The sequence below is a fragment of the Bombus pascuorum genome, chromosome 15 (genome assembly GCF_905332965.1).
Source record: "Bombus pascuorum chromosome 15, iyBomPasc1.1, whole genome shotgun sequence".
NCBI lineage: Eukaryota > Metazoa > Arthropoda > Insecta > Hymenoptera > Apidae > Bombus > Bombus pascuorum.
In genome coordinates, this window is record NC_083502.1 from 279,909 (window position 1) to 301,657 (window position 21,749).

Below are 21,749 nucleotides of genomic sequence, written 5' to 3' on the forward strand. Positions count from 1 at the left end.
CAAATAAACCTCCTTTGTGATTCTTTCGCCTTTTTGGAAGAAGTGCGGAGGCATGACGTCGCCCTCACTTGAGACAACGCTCAAAACGTGAACACTTGCTGGAAATTTGGTTTTGCCCACAACAAAATTAAATTACCGTCGATCTTGGGTAGCTAAAGAATTTTATAATTTCGACCGGCGTTCTCCCGGCGCGAAGACTTTCTATAATCGCCGCTCTTCTATCGTATTCCGGGTTTTGCTTAACGAGTTCTGTCATTTTGAGGTTATAGAAGACTTATTGACATATTTAACTAACTTCAGAGTCAATCAGCACAAACATCTGAATTCTAATATGGTGGGAACTACAAATTGAATTCTGTCCGAATTCTAACGGCGCACCCTGTATGTATTTGATATTATTTCTATGTACTTTAACGTAATAAAATAGTAGTTTTAAATTAATTTTACTAATAATTGTACTTTTAATAATTTATGTATTTAGACAGTTGTATGATAGTATTGTATGTATTATTAATTACTTAGCTAAGAATTTGAAATTTGTTAAAGTATTATTGATCATCATTATTACATGTTTTATATTATAACATTATAAGATAGTAGCCCAACTATTGATTAATTTACTAACTAACAATTTACGATTATAGTTGAAATATTGGATATCATTATTATGTATTTCTACAGTGTTTGAAGGTAATTTTGATTTAATTCTAAATAGTAACAATTTATTTGAATTGATTATTGAGTTGCTGTTCCTTCATTGTTATTTGATGATTTGCATTCAATTAAATACAATTATCTGCGATACGTTACTTTTTTAAATCAGAAATTATATGAAAATTTAATTAAGTACCAAAAATAAATTGTTATCTTTGTATTAATTACAGAAAAATCAGCAGAATACAGTTGCAAATGTAACAACAATCTCCTGACAAAGTATATTATATTTTATTAGATTGTATATTATATAATAGAATTATTTATTGTAAATTGTTTTATAAAATATACTCGGAAGAAGCTTAAATAAATCAAACCAAAATAGCAGAAATAATTAAGAACACACGAGTGATAGAAAAATCGAGTAGAAAAATTTCAAAAAAGAGTAAACTTCAATTCCTCAGCGTCTTTCTACTCTTTAGTTTTCTTAAAGAAAGAATTTATAATTATTAAGAATTATAATCTCCAATTTATAACGATACGACTATAAAATTTGATGAAGTATATTTATTAAGATTATTTATTAAGATTAAGATTAAGAATATTTATTTTATTAAAATCGATTAAATAATAATAAAAAGAATAACAAATTTACAGCAGACCATCCTCCTATACAAGTACAAGGCAGAAGATGGTAAATTAAAAAGGATAACATCAAATGGAGGTGATGTGTTTGCCTGTGAAAACTGTAGCGCGTGGTAAACTCAATAAACTGGGTAAACTCGTTGTCTGCGGTAAGCGCCGATGATTTCCCACGAAGATGATATCAAGAGCACTCGGTTAGTCGATCGGTTAGTCGTCGAGCTTGAGAACGTCTAGGCGAGAGCGATCGATCGGTTCTAGTATGCAGAAGATGAGGACTTCAGAGCATCAGGGGTTCTGTTGATGGATCTGTTCTGACATGGGTAGAAAGGAGAGGATTCGCAAATAGCTCAACTCGCGATCTCTTTGACGTTGCTCGGCGGTAGTTTGAACAAGGAGAATTGGCCCAGTATAGCTAATTAAACTGGTTCCGATCGGCGATAGAAATAAAATGGTAACCACGGATACTTTCACGATGTCCATAGCCATTTGGAGTTCCTCAGATTCATTTCCATTCCGCAAGTGTTCGTACGCCATCGGTCCCAAAGCTGCCTAAAATTGGAAGAATCGATGAATCTCGTTTTCGCGCAATCGAGATTACATAACCTAACCTCAAAGTATAAGCGATGTTAAGGAGATTCTATATGTATATGTATATGTCGGAGATGAAAGGACACCGGGCCTTTCCTTTGGAATTCTTTAGAAAATCCCCAATACTTCAATCTCTATAAGTTAATCCAATTATAATTGTCCGAGATTTGCGATAATGAGCTTGGGCTCGAGGCGACAACTAGTCGTTGAACGTAACCGCGGTCACGGGATGAACTTTTTACCTAATAGAAGTATAGAGTAATTGTATAGCTCTTCTTAAAAGGAAATAGTTGTAGCGGCACTCGACAGTAAACATTCCAATGGTTTCTGCCCCGAGACTCGTCACACACAGACCCTATTCTTCAGACACGGTGAGTACCAGATGTCGATGCAACTCCACAGGACATGTTCAGTTAGCCTGAGGACCCGCTATAAATCTTAGAATTTAGTTAACAAAGGTCCTTCCGATTGACAAACAGTCTTTATTCTATCAGCCCGTAAATCTGTCACCTATTGTGGGAAGATATGGGAGATCTGTTTTGCTCACGTACGACGCTTCCTGCTAGGAACTCTCTCTCAAGGGCGGCTAGCATCCTTTTCTAACCGCCAACATAGAAATTAACCAATTAACAGCAACGTCTATTTCCCTCACTTTCCGAGCGAAGGTCTTCCTCGATGAATCCGATGATCTCGTGCCCTTAGACACACCCCATCATAGTTTTCCTCTGCAGCATTACCGCGACGGAAAACACATTCTCTCGTGCGATCTCATCAGCGAGTAAAACAACGTCTTTACGATCAGTGGATACTTCACGTTTCTAACCAAGAGTCAGACTTAGACTTTGAAGGAAAGTACATTATGCAATCCCGTTGACCGCGGATTCGTTATCGAACCTAAGACCATTGTTATTAGTGTCTAATCACCGCGGTTACTTGTCAATTCTGTAATACTCACACTTGCACTAATCAACATTACCTTGATTGTATAACAAGGATGGCTAATTCCAGTGAAGATCCATTACATACCCCTAACCTTAATCATAATGAGAACCCGACATATATATGTCGGAGATAAAAGGACACCGCCCCCCCCCCCCACGTTGGAATTATTTGGAAAAGCCTCAATACTGTAGCATTTACGAAATAACCCAGACACAGTCATTCGAAACTTGAGACAATGAGTTTAGGCTCGAGGCGACAACCGGTCGCCGAGCGTAGCCACGGTCACGGGATGAACGTTCCACCTAACAGAGATGTAAAGTTACATAGCTTTCCTTTAAAGAATTGGCAGTACAGACACTTGACAATAAGACATTCTAACGGCCCCGCAGCTCACCACACACAGACCCCATTCTTTGGGCAAGATGATCGCCAGATGCCGATGCATCGTTTACAGTTTATGTTCAGATAGCCTGAGGAACCGTTATAAATCTTAGGACTTAGTTAACTAAAGTCCTCCAGATTGACAAACAGTCTTTATTCTATCAGCCCGTAAATCTGTAACCTATTGCGGGAAGATATGGGAAACCTGATTTGGTCACGTACGACGCTGCCTGCTAGGAACTCTCTCTCAAGGGCGGCTAGCATCCTTTTCTAACCGCCAACATAGAAATTGACCAATTAACAGCAACGTCTATTTCCCTCACCCTCCGAGTGGAGGCTTTCTTTGTCGAATCCGATGATCTCGTGCCCTTAGGCACACCCCATCATAGTTTTCCTCTGCAGCGTCGTCGTGACGGAAAGTCATTCCCTTTCTGGCAATCGCATTAGCTAAACGCCTAGTGTGCTAGTACTATCGGAATAATCTACATCTTAACAAAGAGTCAATCAAACGATCCTTGTATCACGAGTAGTAAGTCGAGTCCGACTTAGACTTTGAAGCAAAGTATATTCGTTATCCCGTGGACCGTGGATTCGCTATATCGAACCTAGGGTCATTGTCATTAGCGTCTAGTTACCGCGTCCGCTTGTCAATCTTGTATCAACCATATTTGTGTAATAAACGTCTGTGCGACAACAATGAACAACACCGATGAAGATTCATTAAACGCCCCTAACGCCAACCCGACATATATACAGGGTGCGCCGTTAGAATTCGGACAGAATTCAATTTGTAGTTCCCACCATATTAGAATTCAGATGTTTGTGCTGATTGACTCTGAAGTTAGTTAAATATGTCAATAAGTCTTCTATAACCTCAAAATGACAGAACTCGTTAAGCAAAACCCGGAATACGATAGAAGAGCGGCGATTATAGAAAGTCTTCGCGCCGGGAGAACGCCGGTCGAAATTATAAAATTCTTTAGCTACCCAAGATCGACGGTATACGACATTGCTAAGAGATACGCAGCCTCAGAGTGGTTCGAGAAGGGTTCTCCTTCTCCGGCGAGAAAAGTTCAGCGTTGTCTCAAGTGAGGGCGACGTCATGCCTCCGCACTTCTTCCAAAAAGGCGAAAGAATCACAAAGGAGGTTTATTTGGAGGTCCTGAAGACAGTAATAAAGCCGTGGATGGAAATTACGGCTTCTGGAAGGCCGTATTTATTTCAACAAGATGGCGCACCTGCTCACACAAGTCATCTTGTTCAAAATTGGCTCTCTGACAATGTGGACATGTTTTGGTCGAAAGATTTCTGGCCTCCTAACAGTCCCGACCTAAACCCATTGGACTATTACGTGTGGGGCGTTATCGAGAGACAAACTAATAAATGCAGGCACCCCAACGTCAACTCCCTACGAGCTGCTATCGAGTCAGAATTCGCGACAATTAAACGCGACCAGTTGAAGTCAGCGTGCTCGCGCTTTAGAGCAAGAATAGAGCAGGTCATAGAGGCAGAGGGTGGTTACATAGAATAAAAGTTCTCAGCAAGGACCCTTTAAATGAGATATAACAACATTTTCATGTGTTTTTGTGTATTGACTTAAATAAACAACTTTCTGCACAAAACTTCTTTTGTCCGGATTCTAACGGCGCACCCTGTATATAATACTTTTTTATTTCGTAAGGCTATCTGCTTGTAACTATTGGATCGTTGTCTCTTATTGTTTGGAAAATCGATCATTGGTTTATTAATTCGATTATTAGTTTAATTCACTGATTATTTGTTAATTCAATGTTATTTGGCTAACCTAAAAAAAAGTCCGAGATGTTTAAGTGTATAAAATAGGACACATCTTATCGACATAAAAGATATAACCTAGCAAACACGAAGATGGCACCCCGCTGGGGGTAGCCACCCACATGATATATTTTATTTTTATTTTTTTTCCCAATAAATAAGATATAATACTTTACCAAATGTCCTTCAGGACAAATTGTAAAAAAAAAATAAAATAAACTATTAAAAAAAAAAACATCTTATCGATTTAGATGACCTTGAAATATGTCGTCAAAGTCAATTCTAGCAATAAGAGAGTAAGTAGCTTTTTCCTACGCTATAATCGCTGCTGCCAATAATAACAATATTACGAAATATATAAACTAAATATTATAGATATATAAACAGAAACTGTTTTAATGGCTCTAGGCAAAGTTATAGCGAAAGAACTAGCGTAGCCAAGAACGATGAACGCATACCTGTATGGTACCCTTCGGTAGCCAACAAACCACTACGAACAATCGTTCTTTCCACGTCAATGGAGTACGCCAAGTCGCCAAATAAGTAGCGGCACTTCTTCCCTGTGTTCGTCGTGTATAACAAAGGAGACGAATATAACAAGAAAGAAACGAGTTAAATTTAATTTGCAATTTTCGCTAATACATATACAGTGATTCTCGAAAATATTTCAACATTTATCGTAAAAAACTTTCATGTATGTATACCCATAAAAGATTTTTTTTTTTTTTTTTTTTAATTTTATTTTGGTTATTTTACAATTTGTCCTTATGGACATTTGGTAAAGTGTTATATCTTGTTGGTGAAGAAAAAAAAAAATAAAAATAAAAAATAAATATAGCATGTGGGTGGCTACCCCCAGCGGGGTGCCAGCTTCGTTTTTTTTTAAGTTATATCTTTTATCAGTTCCCTTTTGACTGCCGAAGAGTGCAGACGTGCCGGGTGCCCGGAGAGGTCTTTCCCTCGAAACAGGACGTGGAGAGAAAGTGTTCCCGAAAGTGCGAAAAACAGGGAAAACAAAAAATGCAACGAGTACCACCGCTCAGGATATCAAGCAACGGCGAAACATATGCCGTACACAAAAATATGGAAATCCAAGAATCTACAGAAACCGAAATGGAAATCACTCGAATGAGTGACGATACAAACGCCAACAACAACGAAATGACACAACAAGACGGAAGCTGGAAGGTCGTAACTCCCAACAAAAGAAGAAAAATTACAACAAACGCAAATACTAGGAGGGCTGCAAAAACAGAAAGTAAGCAGTGGCTCCAAGAAATCCCACTACAAAACCCCTTCAGCATACTACCACAAGAGAAGGAACCAGAAACAACTGAAAAACCAAAACACAACGCCAAACCACCACCAATATACATCGATGCGCAAGTAATAGACCCCCTCCTCGAACTGCTAAACAATACGGCAGGCAAAGAAAACTACTCAATAAAACAAATAAAACTGGACCAGGTAAAAGTGCTAACCAACGCCCCAGAAACCTACAGAAAAGTGGTAAAGGTGCTAAAAGAAAAAAACGCCGGGTACCATACCTACCAACTCAAAATTGACAAAAGCTATAAAGCAGTTATCAGATGACTATACCCAAAGACAAACACCAGCAACATAAGTGACGAACTAGCCAAAATCGGGCACCAGGTAAGGGTAATAAATAACATAACAAGATTTGATACCAAACAACCACTACCGCTGTTCCTAATAGAACTAGAACCGAACAAAAACAACAAGGAAATCTATGACATTAAACAAATCTTAAACACAATAATCACAGTCGAACCACCCAGACATAAAAAAGACATACCTCAATGCATGCGATGTCAACAATACGGACACACAAAAAACTACTGCAACAGAAACCCGGTGTGTGTCAAATGCGCAGAAAAGCATTTAACAACGTACTGCCCATACATGGGAAAAATAAACGAGGTAAAGTGCTACAACTGCAACGGAAACCACCCAGCCAGCTACAAAGGCTGCCCAGCCAGAAAAATACTCCAACGTAAATTGTTTCCGCCGCCTAGAAGCAGGACATATAACTACCACCACACACAACAAGACAGGGCAGAAGCTGAGACATCAATAAAAGTACAGCACGTAATGATCAACAACCACAACAATACCAACACCACTGGCAGTCGAAGCTACGCGCAAGCAACCAAGGAAATAACACCCGTAGCCAACCAAAACCACAACAATAACACCAACGACGCTACAGAAATAAAAGAACTATTAAAGCAATCCATCAAAAGCACCGACATGTTAAGAAGAACGATAAGCGAACTAAACGACGCATTCAAACAGCAATCATTACAAATCACAGCTATGATACAACTGATAACAAACATGCTAAGCAAAAAGTAACTTCTGTTGCAGTAATTTTTTGTGTGCCCATATTGTTGGCACCGCATGCACTGAGGTATGTCTTTTTTTTGTCTGGGTGGTTCAACTGTGATTATTGTGTTTAAGATTTGTTTAATGTCATATATTTCCTTGTTGTTTTTGTTCGGTTCTAGTTCTATTAGGAACAGCGGTAGTGGTTGTTTGGTATCAAATCTCGTTATGTTGTTTATTGCTCTTACCTGGTGTCCGATTTTGGCTAGTTCGTCGCATATGTTGCTTGTGTTTGTTCTTGGGTGTAGTCCTCTGATTACTGCTTTATAGCTTTTTTCAGTTTTGAGTTGGTAGGTATGGTACCCGGCGTTTTTTTCTTTTAGCACCTTTACCACTTTTCTGTAGGTTTCTGGGGCGTTGGTTAGCACTTTTACCTGGTCCAGTTTTATTTGTTTTATTGAGTAGTTTTCTTTGCCTGCCGTATTGTTTAGCAGTTCGAGGAGGGGGTCTATTACTTGCGCATCGATGTATATTGGTGGTGGTTTGGCGTTGTGTTTTGGTTTTTCAGTTGTTTCTGGTTCCTTCTCTTGTGGTAGTATGCTGAAGGGGTTTTGTAGAGGGATTTCTTGGAGCCACTGTTTACTTTCTGTTTCTGCAGCCCTCCTAGTATTTGCGTTTGTTGTTATTTTTCTTCTTTTGCTGGGAGTTACGACCTTCCAGCTTCCGTATTGTTGTGTCATTTCGTTGTTGTTGGCGTTTGTATCGTCGCTCATTCGAGTAATATCCATTTCGGTTTCTGTAGATTCTTGGATTTCCATGTTTTTGTGTACGGCGTATGTTTCGCCGTTGTTTGATATCCTGAGCGGTGGCACTCGTTGCATTTTTTTGTTTTCCCTGTTTTTCGCACTTTCGGGAACACTTTCTCTCCACGTCCGGTTTCGAGGGAGAGACCTCTCCGAGCACCCGGCACGTCTGCACTCTTCGGCAGTCAAAAGGGAACTGATAAAAGATATAACTTAAAAAAAAACGAAGCTGGCACCCCGCTGGGGGTAGCCACTCACATGCTATATTTATTTTTATTTTTTTCCCCAATAAATAAGTAAGTTTAATTCACTGATTATTTGTTAATTCAATGTTATTTGGCTAACCTAAAAAAAAGTCCGAGATGTTTAAGTGTATAAAATAGGACACATCTTATCGACATAAAAGACATAACCTAGCAAACACAAAGATGGCACCCCGCTAGGGTTAGCGACCCACATGCTATATTTATTTTTATTTTATTTTGTTTTTACCAATAAGGTATAACACTTTACTAAATGTCCTTCAGGGCAAATTGTAAAAAAACCAAAATAAAATAAAAAAAAAATGTATGTATACAAGATATTTTTCAGTATTGACGATATAACCGAGAAGGGAGTGATTCTACATGAAAATAACAGATAAATTGTTTCCATTAGAGGTTTTGTTTTTGAGAAAACCGACTTTGAAAATTCGTTTGGCGTATATGAATTTGGCTAGCTATCGATTATTAGGTATGAGTAAGCAATGGACAGGTGATTGATTATTCTATAAACACGGAAAGATGTGTAAAAAACGTGGAATAAAATTTTTGCATTCAAGACATCATTTTCAAGAAAATAAAGTTTGAACATATTTAATTAAAAACTTACCATTAATCCGATCAGAATACATGATATATAGAGTCCGAATCTGGATACAGACCAATTCACGAATTCAATGTCAGCACCAATGACTCCGACCAAAATCGGTTGAACCAACTGCCAAAGTGTATGCGTCACTCGTCGAAAGGACGTCGTCTGAATTCATACGAACGTGTTTTCATATGATCAGTCACAAAGTCTGCGTCCATATTTACTAATTTTTATTTATAACCAATATGACTAAAAGTTACAGTATAAGAATTAGTAGATTAGTTTAACTGATTTTGATTACGAATAACTGTTATAGATCATCAAAATGTTTTCGGTTATCGATAACCGTTATCGATGAAAGAATTTTCCTTTAGTTACCGATAAATTATTATAGATAAGAGAATTTCTCTTTTGTTTGCCTATAATCATTACGTAAGATAAAAATATTGTTGTCGTCGGTAACCATTAATCGTGACATAATTCTTTTTTGCTTATTGATAAACATTTTTCACGACGGAAGTTTTCTTTGTTGCTGCTAATTATTATTAATGACAGTACATTTTCTTTTGTTACCAATAACTACTACAGGTTAATACCTTCTTATAGAGAGTGTCGAAATAGATCTATTAATCTATATAAATATATCCAAAAGAAATTTCATCTCCCATATCATCTACATATACCTCTCTAAATAGTATAACTTTCTTGACCTTTAGAGCTTTCCCACATGACTATTAATAAGATATATTTAGATGTTCTGATTTAAATGCCTCTCACCTTGTATAACAAACGAATAGAGGTGACTTTCGTTTAAGTCTAGATAGTACTGATCATTATTAAAGCAAGGAGGAGATTACCAGACTCGCAAGAAGGTACAGAGAAAGAATAGAAACACACCCGAACCAGCTGGCAGCGGAAACGAACAACACAACAAACATCGCAAGAAGACTAAAAAGGAAACACCCAATAGACCTCATAAAAGATATAACCTAGCAAACACGAAGATGGCACCCCGCTGGGGGTAGCCACCCACATGCTATATTTTATTTTTATTTTTTTGACCAATAAGATATAACACTTTACCAAATGTCCTTCAGGACAAATTGTAAAAAAACAAAATTAAAAAAAAAAAAATTATTAAAGCAATGTCAAAATCAAAATTAACGATGGCTGAAAATAAACAATAATGGTTATTGGTAAGCAGAAATGTTCGACCCTTTCGCGAGGAGTATCTCCCTTCACAATATAACGCGTCAAAGAGAGTCGTAAATTGTCGTCTTGATGTGATAATCGACGCCACGAATCAGCCGATCCCCTATTTTGGTTAAGATAATAGGGCTGGTTTGAATGATAGTAACACTGAGTTAACAGTTTAAATATAATTTCTATTTCCAACAACTTTTGAAGAATATGTTTTTTTTTTTTTAGTTTATTTTGTATTAAATCTTATTGGTCAAAAAAATAAAAATAAAATATATCATGTGGGTGGCTACCCCCAGCGGGGTGCCATCTTCGTGTTTGCTAGGTTATATCTTTTATGTAAGAATATAAGTGTTTGCGAGTGGTGCGTGCGAGAGACGTCAAAGTGTTTTCAGCGATGTGTCTTCTGATCGAAGAGTTAATAGCAAGTGATTTTCTTTGACAGTGATGTCTAGAAGGAAAATTAGTGATGGGAGCTGACCGCCCCCCACCAACGGTCGCTCGCTGGTAGAAATGGCCTTCGAACATCGTACATGAGAAAACTCGCTTATCCCATGTTTTACCGTAATGAACAATAGCCCCATAGAACGTTCCGACTTGAAAGATGAATTGTGACAGCTAAGAGTCTCTACAGTAAAGGAAAAATGCGAAATCGTATGACGGCAATTAACGGTTCCTTGGGATTATTGCGGGTCCGAGCAAGTATGTTTACACAGCTGCCGATCATCTTGTGCGAAGGATGGACGAGAACATGTGGTTGCATCGCGGGACGTAACAATAAAAAAGTTCTATCATCGATGATGGTTATCGGTAACAAAAGACATTCTGATTCTTTATTACGTTTATTTGTAACCAGAATGTTTAAAAATCATCTTTTCTTTATCATTTAGTTTTTTGAAGAGTTTGGTTGAGGATTTAGTGGTCACTGTCTTCTGTTTTATAAAAGATATAACTTAGAAGCTGGCACCCCGCTGGGGGTAGCCACCCACATGCTATATTTATTTTATTTTATTTACCAATGAGATATAACACTTTATCAAATGTCCTTCAGAACAAATTGTAAAAAACCAAAATAAAATAAAAAAAAACCGTCTTCTGTTTAAATCAAAATCACGTTTTTGCTAAGGAAATTTCTCACAAAAATTTCAAGAAAAACTGCAATTTTTGGTTCGTGCATGTTTCATCGAAGAAACTAAATACCTATCTTACTCTATTACTTCTAAAAGAAGATAGAACACTTACATCGAAAGAAACGGTCAAAATTCTCCAACCAACCATGCTGACGAACGACATGACTAAACTGGCGAGGTATCCTCCACCAGAGATGGTCATTTTAGCAGTTGCTGTTGTGCACATCAAAGAGCCAAGCACCAAGCAGATTATTCGATACCAGTTGGCGTTTTTCTAATTCGTTGAACACCGATAGAGGAACAGGGAGAGGGCAAAGAAAGTGAAAGAAAGGATACTCACGTGGCTACGATGAGGGATAAATACGAAGCAGATACCCAGAAAAGTTCCTGCCATAATGCCCAATATTGAATCGCGAATACCGATGGATAATATGTAATACCACCATTTGCTTCTATCCTCGTCTGAAAAACAATTATAATTATCGATCATTTATTGCAGACGAAAATTCGCCTTCATAACAGATGTGAATGTTAAAATTAACGAAAATGGTTTTTTTTTTATTTTATTTTGGTATTTTACAATTTGTCCTTATGGACATTTGGTAAAGTGTTATATCTTATTGGTGAAAAAAAAAAATAAAATAAAAATAAATATAGCATGTGGGTGGCTACCCCCAGCGGGGTGCCAGCTTCGTTTTTTTCTAAGTTATATCTTTTATGATACAATTAATGAAAATGGTGATCAACAGACGCGAAAAATATATGTACGCAAAGAAGAAGAGAATTTCATTGCGTATATCGAATTGATGTTATTATACAAACATAATTCTTAAATTATACGATCATACCGTTGGCGAAGACGAATGAGTAGCAAATCGTGAACAGGGAGATAATATGCACAACGTCGATACAGGCAGCAGTGGAAAGAATCGTAGCGAGCCCATGGTCTTCGCCATAACCATGTTCAGCCAAAGCCAGGATAGAGTTCATGATTAACACTGGCGACATACAGCCGAGTATTGTTCTTTGCACAAATATAAGTTGATAATAAAAACGAAAAATAGTCAGTAATATACAAGTAAACGAGCGACGGGCGCGAAGAGGAAAAAAGGGCATATTCCTAGCAGAACCGTAATTGGTAAAATATAACATACTTTGTAATATTGTATTTCAATTAAGAGGGATTTTCTGCAATGAGAAAGCAGTTTCACTTTCCAGTAATTTGTGTAAACCAATAAAAAAACCAACTAAAAATCATTTTGCATATTCCAGTACGCTATAAGTTCATAGTGAACTAATTTAGTTTGGAACAAGATTGTATTTAATTACTCTGTTGTGACATGCATATACGGTTCTTACTATGTGCACATCACTGCACTGACATCGATTGCGTTCATCAATATTTGTACGTATTAATAAATGCGAGTCTTTATTATACATATAACAAAACACACACCGTTAATTGTTCATTTTCTGTTTAAGAGAAATAGGATATGAAAATTAACGATGTATAAATATATCGTAATTTGTAAAACATGGCTTTGCCAGGTATCTGACAAAAAAGAAAAAAATATTGTCTTGTTTTAGATTGATCACTCACCCAGCCATAAAGGACCAGTCCCAGTGATAGGACAGAATGTATCTGCAACATATCGAGAGAACAAGCGCTTCGATCGAGGAAGGAATGATGGCCAGCATCATTATGAAAATCGTATGTTTTCCCAGACTGGTAGTTGACAGCTGAAGTCCAGCGCGTATCATGATAAAGGTTAGGCAAAATGTTCTGATCTTAGAGGTTGTCACTGCACCGAGTTTCTCGTGAATATTGTAAAGTCCAGAATTGCGAACTATTATACCGGCGACTAGCATGCCGAACACCGGTGGAATTCTTAAGTAAGGAATTGATGACAAGCTCCAGCCGAGCCAGGCTGAGAATAACGCGAGGGTGTATAAACCAAAACCGTCGTTTGTCGGTAACATCGTGTCGCCCAGTATAAAATATAAAACCGCCCAACCCATCCACATTATGAACACGATAGTCACTAAATGGAATAATTTTGCCCAAGTGATAAATTTGTATCCGAAAAACTGTGAAATAGGCTTCGTTACGATTGCGTTGCGTATCAAAGAAGGAAATATGGTTATTCGATGACAAAACGTGATATCCTCATATTCGTCTTGTAGCTCATTATCCATTTTTTACAATCTTCGTTTCTATTTTTTTTAGTTCTTTTAGTTCTTTGGTTTACTGATATTATCGTAATCTTTCTAGCTTCGATCGATCGAATCCTGATTCAGTCGATTAACGTAGGAACTGATTATTCTTTCCACGTATAATAATCGTGATACTGTGACATCGAGGTTAAGCTTTCTTTCGATTGTTTTCTTCCGCTTTGAACGGTAGTGATCGATACTTGCTTGCATCGAGTGTCGATAACCATAGTCGATTTGTGCTTTCTAAGATTCGTTCAGATTGTGTGCCTCACAAGATTGTACTAATGTTATTCATGATATTTCACAAATTACAAACCACAGATTGTTATTAGTATCAATACAGTTTACTTACATTAATATTCGGACACAGCGCTATCTCTGTATTTGTTAGAAAAAAAGTGATTTGATTTTGATCGATTGTGTGCTGATTTGTATTGGTTTACCCAAATTACCGGAAGATGGTCTCTTGTTGTTGTCTTGTGGAATGATAAAAAAAGTTTATAACCTTAATATGTTATTTGTAAATTCACTAATATTTGTAGTTAGTAAATTATTGTGCAGGAAACTCTGCCGATCAAAAAGTCGACTCGCAATGAAATTCGATCGGTTTTCACGGAAAATGGTAGTTCCATCAGCGCTTCCTTTTTTCGTCGGTTTAGTTCGACAAGAAGGACGCGTTCTCTTGGTTTTTCTTGCAAAATCTTCCTCAGCTTCTGTTGGTCGGTTCCACTTGGCCTCCCTCCTCTTTCCTTTTGTCCCACTTACCTCGACCTGAGTTCGCGCCTGAGTTGCGACACAAGTTCCATCTTCCTTTTCTTCCCTTTGCCTTCCAAAATATACCGCCAACTGTGCAATCGTCACGTCTGAAATTTTTCCTTAAAAGCTCGTGCAACAGACACATTCAATGATGTACGTAACTGTGTGTCAAATTACTTATTATTTTAACTTACGGCGTGTGGACGCTAAAACTTTCCTCACCACTCACTACGACAAAAGCAAACACAATATCCATCAAAACTAAACTAACAATCATGCTATAAATTCGTAATAACTCTAATTCGTAGTAATAAAATTCCTAGTAATTTTTTAGTAAATACAATTTCTAAATATTGAAACTGTCTCCTTATTGTTGCATTAATAAGAATTAATTTGTAATTGTTACAGACTACAATGTATATTTTTTAATGAAGCCGCAAGAAAGAATAACTTAAGTAAGGGTAATATTTATCCAAAAATGTATTCAATTAATTACAGTTGCTCGTGAAAGTATTCATGTAGAAGCCTTCTATAAATATGAAATATGTATCTTGCAATTTGTACATACATTTTTTCACATTGCTTTTTTAATTTTATGAATATAGTCACGTTAGTCGATTCTTATTAAAGCGTCAATAACATTTCAAAACGTTTCATATAACGTACACAATATATTTATAAAAATTCTCTATTAAATGTTCAAATACTTTCATGAGCCACCGTTTATATTTCAACACTCGTAATGTATAAACTTTAGCTTCCCGATGATTTTATGATCTAGCTATACGTATAGTTCCAAGCTATAATATGGTACAACGAACGGAACGAACCCCCCCATTTCCTCGCTACTACTACTTCCTTTCTCTGTCTTTCGTCCGCAGTTATACATATCAAAGCGGCTTTAATTATCGTTTGGATAATTTTTAATACGATTTCGGCGAAAAGTCGCGAGTCATTCGAGCATGTACTTTTCCCTAGGTCTTTGACCCGAGCTAACCACTTAAATCACCGGTATTGGATTTGTGTCTGGCTGGGAAAATAGCACTCTTGGAAAATGAATATCTATTTTGGTTGTTGAAACGACGCAGTCGTTCGTACCAATAGGTAGTCGGACGTCAAGTGGATTTCAGGTTATTGAACCTGCTCATTGATCCTTTTCCGTACACCGACGCGCGTTTGCCATCGAGTTACCGCGAGCAGCGCCTACCACCAACACCTTTAACCCCGGATGCGATTTCGCCGACATCGGCATGGCACCAGCACGGCACACCTCGTCTCTCACCCTTTCCATACTTTATCCCTTCTTGCGATCTTCCACCAATTCGACTCGTATGAAAATTTAACCAAACGCGGAAAACATTCCTTCGATCGATAACACTTAACGATCGATAATTATCGACGGCGAAGAATTCCGAGCTTCTTGACTTCCATATTTGTTCCTACAATACTATGTATCTGCCGAATCGTGAATTCTTGATACGCACGTGTGCACACAGTTCTATGTATATCAATGCTATGCATATTCTTTATCATAAGAGTTATGGCATTTGGAAAAAGTTAAGTAAATTGGGGTAATGGAAAAATGGAAATATTTTTTTATTTGGCTTATTTACATATCTATTTATATTGTATCGAGGCTTAGGATTGTAAAATTTTTTATTTATATATAAAAAGATTAATTTTCATTTCCTCCATCTGTATTTGCCGATATTGGCTGTCGTATAAGCCTGTCTTTCTTCTGAGAACACTTTTGTTAAAAATTGCCACTTACAGTCTTTGTCGTATCATTCTATATTCTACAATCCCATGTAAGAACGACAGCAATGTTAGGATAGGTATTAAATATATAGACCGATGATAAACGCAACAGAAAGGAAAGAGAGATTTGTGTACGTTATTCCTGGACGATTTACATACGCACATACAGTGCTGGACAAAAGTATTGGCACAGCATGATTGTTATGATAGAAATGCTTATAACTACTAAACAAATTGATTTAAACAAAAAACTTTTTGACGTATTTATTTATTATCTATTCTAGTTTATTACATAACAAGAGCAACAATATAAATAAAATAATACGCAAAATAATAACAAAAATATATTTTTTGAACATTTTATGGGTGGACAAAACTATTGGCACAGTAGAATATTTACGCTTATAACTAATTACATAATAAACTTCTAATATTTTGTTGGCAGTCCTTTTCTTTTAAGGACTTCCTTTAATCTTCTGGGCATCGAGTGGACTAATTTTTTAGTGAATTCAGGTACAATATTGCTCCATTCCTGCAGAAGAACTTTCTTCAGTTCAGACTTGCTTGTGATATTATGTTTCCTAATTCTTTTTTCCAATTCGTTCCACACGTGCTCAATGGGATTCATATCGGGACTTTGAGGTGGTGTGTTTAATGTGTGGGCAGTATTATATATTATCCACTGACGAACAATATATTATCCACTGACGAACATAAAACGCTTTAAAAGTGAAGAAAATCTAGAGAATCAAATTAGGAGTGGTCGCCCTTCTAAGGTAACAATTCGAGAAAAAAGGAAAATCGTAAATATTGTAAAGAAGGATCCAAAAACTAATTCGACTGAAATTGCTTCGATGTTAAAAGCTGAGTGTGAAAAAGAAGTAAGTACCAAAACTGTACGTAGGGTATTGAAGGATGCCGGTTATTCTGCCCGTGCAGCACGAAGAAAGCCCTACATCAGTAAAATAAACCAAAAGAAAAGAGTGGAATTCGCGAAAGAGTTTGTTACGAAAGATACTGATTTTTGGGAAAAGATCATGTTTTCAGATGAAAGTAAGTTTAATATTTTTAAATCTGACGGCAGAATATTAGTATGGCGAAAACCCAACACAGAGATGGACGAACTGAATCTGCAAGCCACCATGAAACATGGGGGTGGTGGTTTAATGGTGTGGGGATGTATGGCATCATCGGGTGTAGGAGAACTTATATTCATTGATGAGATAATGGATAAATATGTATATTTAAATATACTCGAGCAAAATCTTTTGAAAAGTACTCAAAAATTAAACCTCCCCAGGGATTTCTATTTTCAGCAGGATCGAGATCCTAAACATATGGCGTATATTGTTCGTCAGTGGATAATATATAATACTGCCCACACATTAAACACACCACCTCAAAGTCCCGATATGAATCCCATTGAGCACGTGTGGAACGAATTGGAAAAAAGAATTAGGAAACATAATATCACAAGCAAGTCTGAACTGAAGAAAGTTCTTCTGCAGGAATGGAGCAATATTGTACCTGAATTCACTAAAAAATTAGTCCACTCGATGCCCAGAAGATTAAAGGAAGTCCTTAAAGGAAAAGGACTGCCAACAAAATATTAGAAGTTTATTATGTAATTAGTTATAAGCGTAAATATTCTACTGTGCCAATAGTTTTGTCCACCCATAAAATGTTCAAAAAATATATTTTTGTTATTATTTTGCGTATTATTTTATTTATATTGTTGCTCTTGTTATGTAATAAACTAGAATAGATAATAAATAAATACGTCAAAAAGTTTTTTGTTTAAATCAATTTGTTTAGTAGTTATAAGCATTTCTATCATAACAATCATGCTGTGCCAATACTTTTGTCCAGCACTGTATATCTGCTAGCTAGTTCTCGACAAACTGTCGCAATGCGCCGCGCCACTCGATTCACCGTGTATTCGCATTGCGAGACGGCCATCAAATAATGACCGAGCGCAAACATCGACACGCTAATGGTAAACTATTTTATACGATCATCTACTTTTTGTTAATTATACATTCATCGTCGTTGCGTGATTTTTGTCAATCTTTTTTTTCCTCCGATTTTTGTGAGGAAGATCAAGGGTCGTGATAATTATCCTTAAGACAAAGTCTTAAGCTGCGCTTTCATTGAAGCAATAACAAGCAACTATCCAACAAATACATATCAACTTGCAGAACATTGCGTCCACACCGACATTACTGAAGTACAGTGCTGGACAAAAGTATTGGCACAGCATGATTGTTATGATAGAAATGCTTATAACTACTAAACAAATTGATTTAAACAAAAAACTTTTTGACGTATTTATTTATTATCTATTCTAGTTTATTACATAACAAGAGCAACAATATAAATAAAATAATACGCAAAATAATAACAAAAATATATTTTTTGAACATTTTATGGGTGGACAAAACTATTGGCACAGTAGAATATTTACGCTTATAACTAATTACATAATAAACTTCTAATATTTTGTTGGCAGTCCTTTTCCTTTAAGGACTTCCTTTAATCTTCTGGGCATCGAGTGGACTAATTTTTTAGTGAATTCAGGTACAATATTGCTCCATTCCTGCAGAAGAACTTTCTTCAGTTCAGACTTGCTTGTGATATTATGTTTCCTAATTCTTTTTTCCAATTCGTTCCACACGTGCTCAATGGGATTCATATCGGGACTTTGAGGTGGTGTGTTTAATGTGTGGGCAGTATTATATATTATCCACTGACGAACAATATACGCCATATGTTTAGGATCTCGATCCTGCTGAAAATAGAAATCCCTGGGGAGGTTTAATTTTTGAGTACTTTTCAAAAGATTTTGCTCGAGTATATTTAAATATACATATTTATCCATTATCTCATCAATGAATATAAGTTCTCCTACACCCGATGATGCCATACATCCCCACACCATTAAACCACCACCCCCATGTTTCATGGTGGCTTGCAGATTCAGTTCGTCCATCTCTGTGTTGGGTTTTCGCCATACTAATATTCTGCCGTCAGATTTAAAAATATTAAACTTACTTTCATCTGAAAACATGATCTTTTCCCAAAAATCAGTATCTTTCGTAACAAACTCTTTCGCGAATTCCACTCTTTTCTTTTGGTTTATTTTACTGATGTAGGGCTTTCTTCGTGCTGCACGGGCAGAATAACCGGCATCCTTCAATACCCTACGTACAGTTTTGGTACTTACTTCTTTTTCACACTCAGCTTTTAACATCGAAGCAATTTCAGTCGAATTAGTTTTTGAATCCTTCTTTACAATATTTACGATTTTCCTTTTTTCTCGAATTGTTACCTTAGAAGGGCGACCACTCCTAATTTGATTCTCTAGATTTTCTTCACTTTTAAAGCGTTTTATGACTGAACGCACAGTAAAACGACTTCTGTTTATGATTTGTGCAATTTCGTTGTAAGATTTATTCATCTTATATAAATTTAATATTATTTTTCTTTCTTCAATTGTGGTTTCTTTCGTTTTTCTAGACATTATTACTCTTTCTTGGTTTTTTGTTGTTTAATAACTGAAGTCTCCAGTTTCACTGATCGAGTGTTATAATTAAGAAGATTAAAGGAAGTCCTTAAAAGAAAAGGACTGCCAACAAAATATTAGAAGTTTATTATGTAATTAGTTATAAGCGTAAATATTCTACTGTGCCAATACTTTTGTCCACCCATAAAATGTTCAAAAAATATATTTTTGTTATTATTTTGCGTATTATTTTATTTATATTGTTGCTCTTGTTATGTAATAAACTAGGATAGATAATAAATAAATACGTCAAAAAGTTTTTTGTTTAAATCAATTTGTTTAATAGTTATAAGCATTTGTATCATAACAATCTTGCTGTGCCAATACTTTTGTCCAGCACTGTAGGTATTTATTCCTAGCGATAAAAACACTTTGAAGTGTCATGTATTGTCATGTTTTTTTCATTTCTATTTGATTTTTATTTTATTTTATTTTATTTCTCTTTGCTTTCGTTCGCTCCAAACGGAAATAAGCAAGAAGCTGCAACTTTTGTTGGCGGATAGAATTACATAGAAATGTGAAGAAAAATGAAGGAACATTGAATAACAATCAGGACAACATTTTCAGAAAACGTGAAATATCAACAGGAAGTTCCTCGTTGTTGCTTTAGTAAGGACGTAGCTTCACGATCTCGTGGAACATACATGGGACGCTTGCTAGTCTTCGTATCGCTTTACATATCGCGTCTCTCGCGTTCCATGTTCGTCCATTTGCTCGTCCATCCCTTGCTGTACATCAGTGTGCGTCGGCGCGCGTCTGTTTGTCCGTTCGTCTCTATTCCATCCCTCTCTTCCTTTGTCTGTCCGTTAACGAAAGATCCTCTTTGTGCGCTTCAACTAGTTACCGGTACAACGTGCTTCGGCGAACATTGTTTCTCATTTTGCTAACGACATACCTATGCTTCCCTGACATTTTACGTCCGCGAAGATTCGATCTCTGCGCCTCTGTGTTCTCAAACATGCAGGGAAGAGAGAGAGAACGAGAGAGAAAGATAAACCGATTCGTCTTTGTTTCGAACGATCTGTGCTCGCCTTGAAAAAGTTTGCAACTTTTTCGAACCGATCCTCGCCAATGTTTCGCCGTCGGTGTTCGTTCGCTAATGCTTTTCCACTCGTCGACTACGTCTCAACGACGACGAGCATTCGCTTAGTTTATTAGGGACGATTTTAATCTCTCTACAAAAGAGAGGATAACGAGGAGGGACTAGAGCAGAAACCAAAGAAAGAGACCAAGTTAGAAAGCAGAGAACCATGCGAAAGAGGCTTTTCTTCTTTTGATGCTCCTACTTAGCGTACACGGGTCCGTGTTTCGTGTCGTACGCGTGGAAAGAGTACCCTCGAAACTGGCCGTAACGACCGGTAACCCCATCCTAAACGAAGCCTTAAAGAGGGAAGGGCAGGGTAACCGTGTAACAAGAGGCTGTGCAAAGGGGTTGAAGAGTCGCGAAACCATGGAGGGGAAGCACGAACGACGTCTACGGGCACGGTGTGACGTGGCTGTATTGTAACTCAAGACTTTTCTTGCACTCGTCTTTCTCTCATCCGTCGCGCTCCGCTCCTCTCTACATTTGCGCATAAAACTGTTTTCTACGTCTCGTTTTGTCTCCTTGTCCTCTCTCCCCTTCTTTCAACCTTTGCTTCTTCTCCTTTACCTTTAGCTCATCTCCTTTACTTCATTCTCATTCCGACGTTTTCTCACGCCTCTCTTCGCTAAAAACATGCTTTCTCTTCTTTATAGTTAGTTTCTTTATCCCTCTCTCGTTGTCCTCTTATCCCAGATTAGGAGCACGCTACGAGTACAGTAAAATCGTTCCGAAGTGGTTCACCCACGTTCAGGTTTCATTTTATCGAGTCACCTATTCGTGCAATCTTCTCGGGGAAATTTCCTTTCCTAATTCCATTGGAGTGAAGATTCGAGCACCGAGACGAATTAAAGGCAATGTTTAAGTTGCTTGGTCCAGACTATGCGGGAACATACACAGGGCAAATTTTGTTGACGTATCAAAGTTGGAGTCACGTATGAGTCCTTGAAGAAGAGGAACTAAAGAAGGGAGGATAGTAGGGACAAGGCGACAGGGGATGAACCTTGCATGAGACCAGACAGTCGAGTTATGGCGATTAGAAT

At 37.1% G+C, this 21,749-nt stretch overlaps 1 protein-coding gene across 1 annotated transcript; it reads right to left on the minus strand.

The window, feature by feature from the left end:
• Window positions 1-1,260: 1,260 nt before the first annotated feature.
• LOC132914499 (sodium/hydrogen exchanger 9B1-like) lies at window positions 1,261-14,022 on the minus strand. The gene is made up of 7 exons (XM_060973657.1): window positions 12,936-14,022; window positions 12,184-12,359; window positions 11,676-11,797; window positions 11,448-11,609; window positions 9,024-9,170; window positions 5,463-5,564; window positions 1,261-1,848 (listed from the first exon to the last, which is right to left on the minus strand). Exons 1-7 carry the CDS (start codon window positions 13,529-13,531, stop codon window positions 1,585-1,587), a joined length of 1,569 nt encoding a protein of 522 aa, XP_060829640.1. The 5' UTR covers window positions 13,532-14,022; the 3' UTR covers window positions 1,261-1,584.
• Window positions 14,023-21,749: the final 7,727 nt, after the last annotated feature.

What these genes read in the sequence shown, in the direction of transcription:
- LOC132914499 (XM_060973657.1), bottom strand. Translation starts at nt 13,531, where the DNA reads ATGGATAATGAGCTACAAGACGAATATGAGGATATCACGTTTTGTCAT. An exon ending in TTATCCCTCATCGTAGCCAC is followed by an intron (nt 11,610 to 11,675) that starts GTGAGTATCCTT and finishes TCAACGAATTAG; the next exon opens with AAAAACGCCAACTGGTATCG. An exon ending in GTATTCTGATCGGATTAATG is followed by an intron (nt 5,565 to 9,023) that starts GTAAGTTTTTAA and finishes CGACGAACACAG; the next exon opens with GGAAGAAGTGCCGCTACTTA.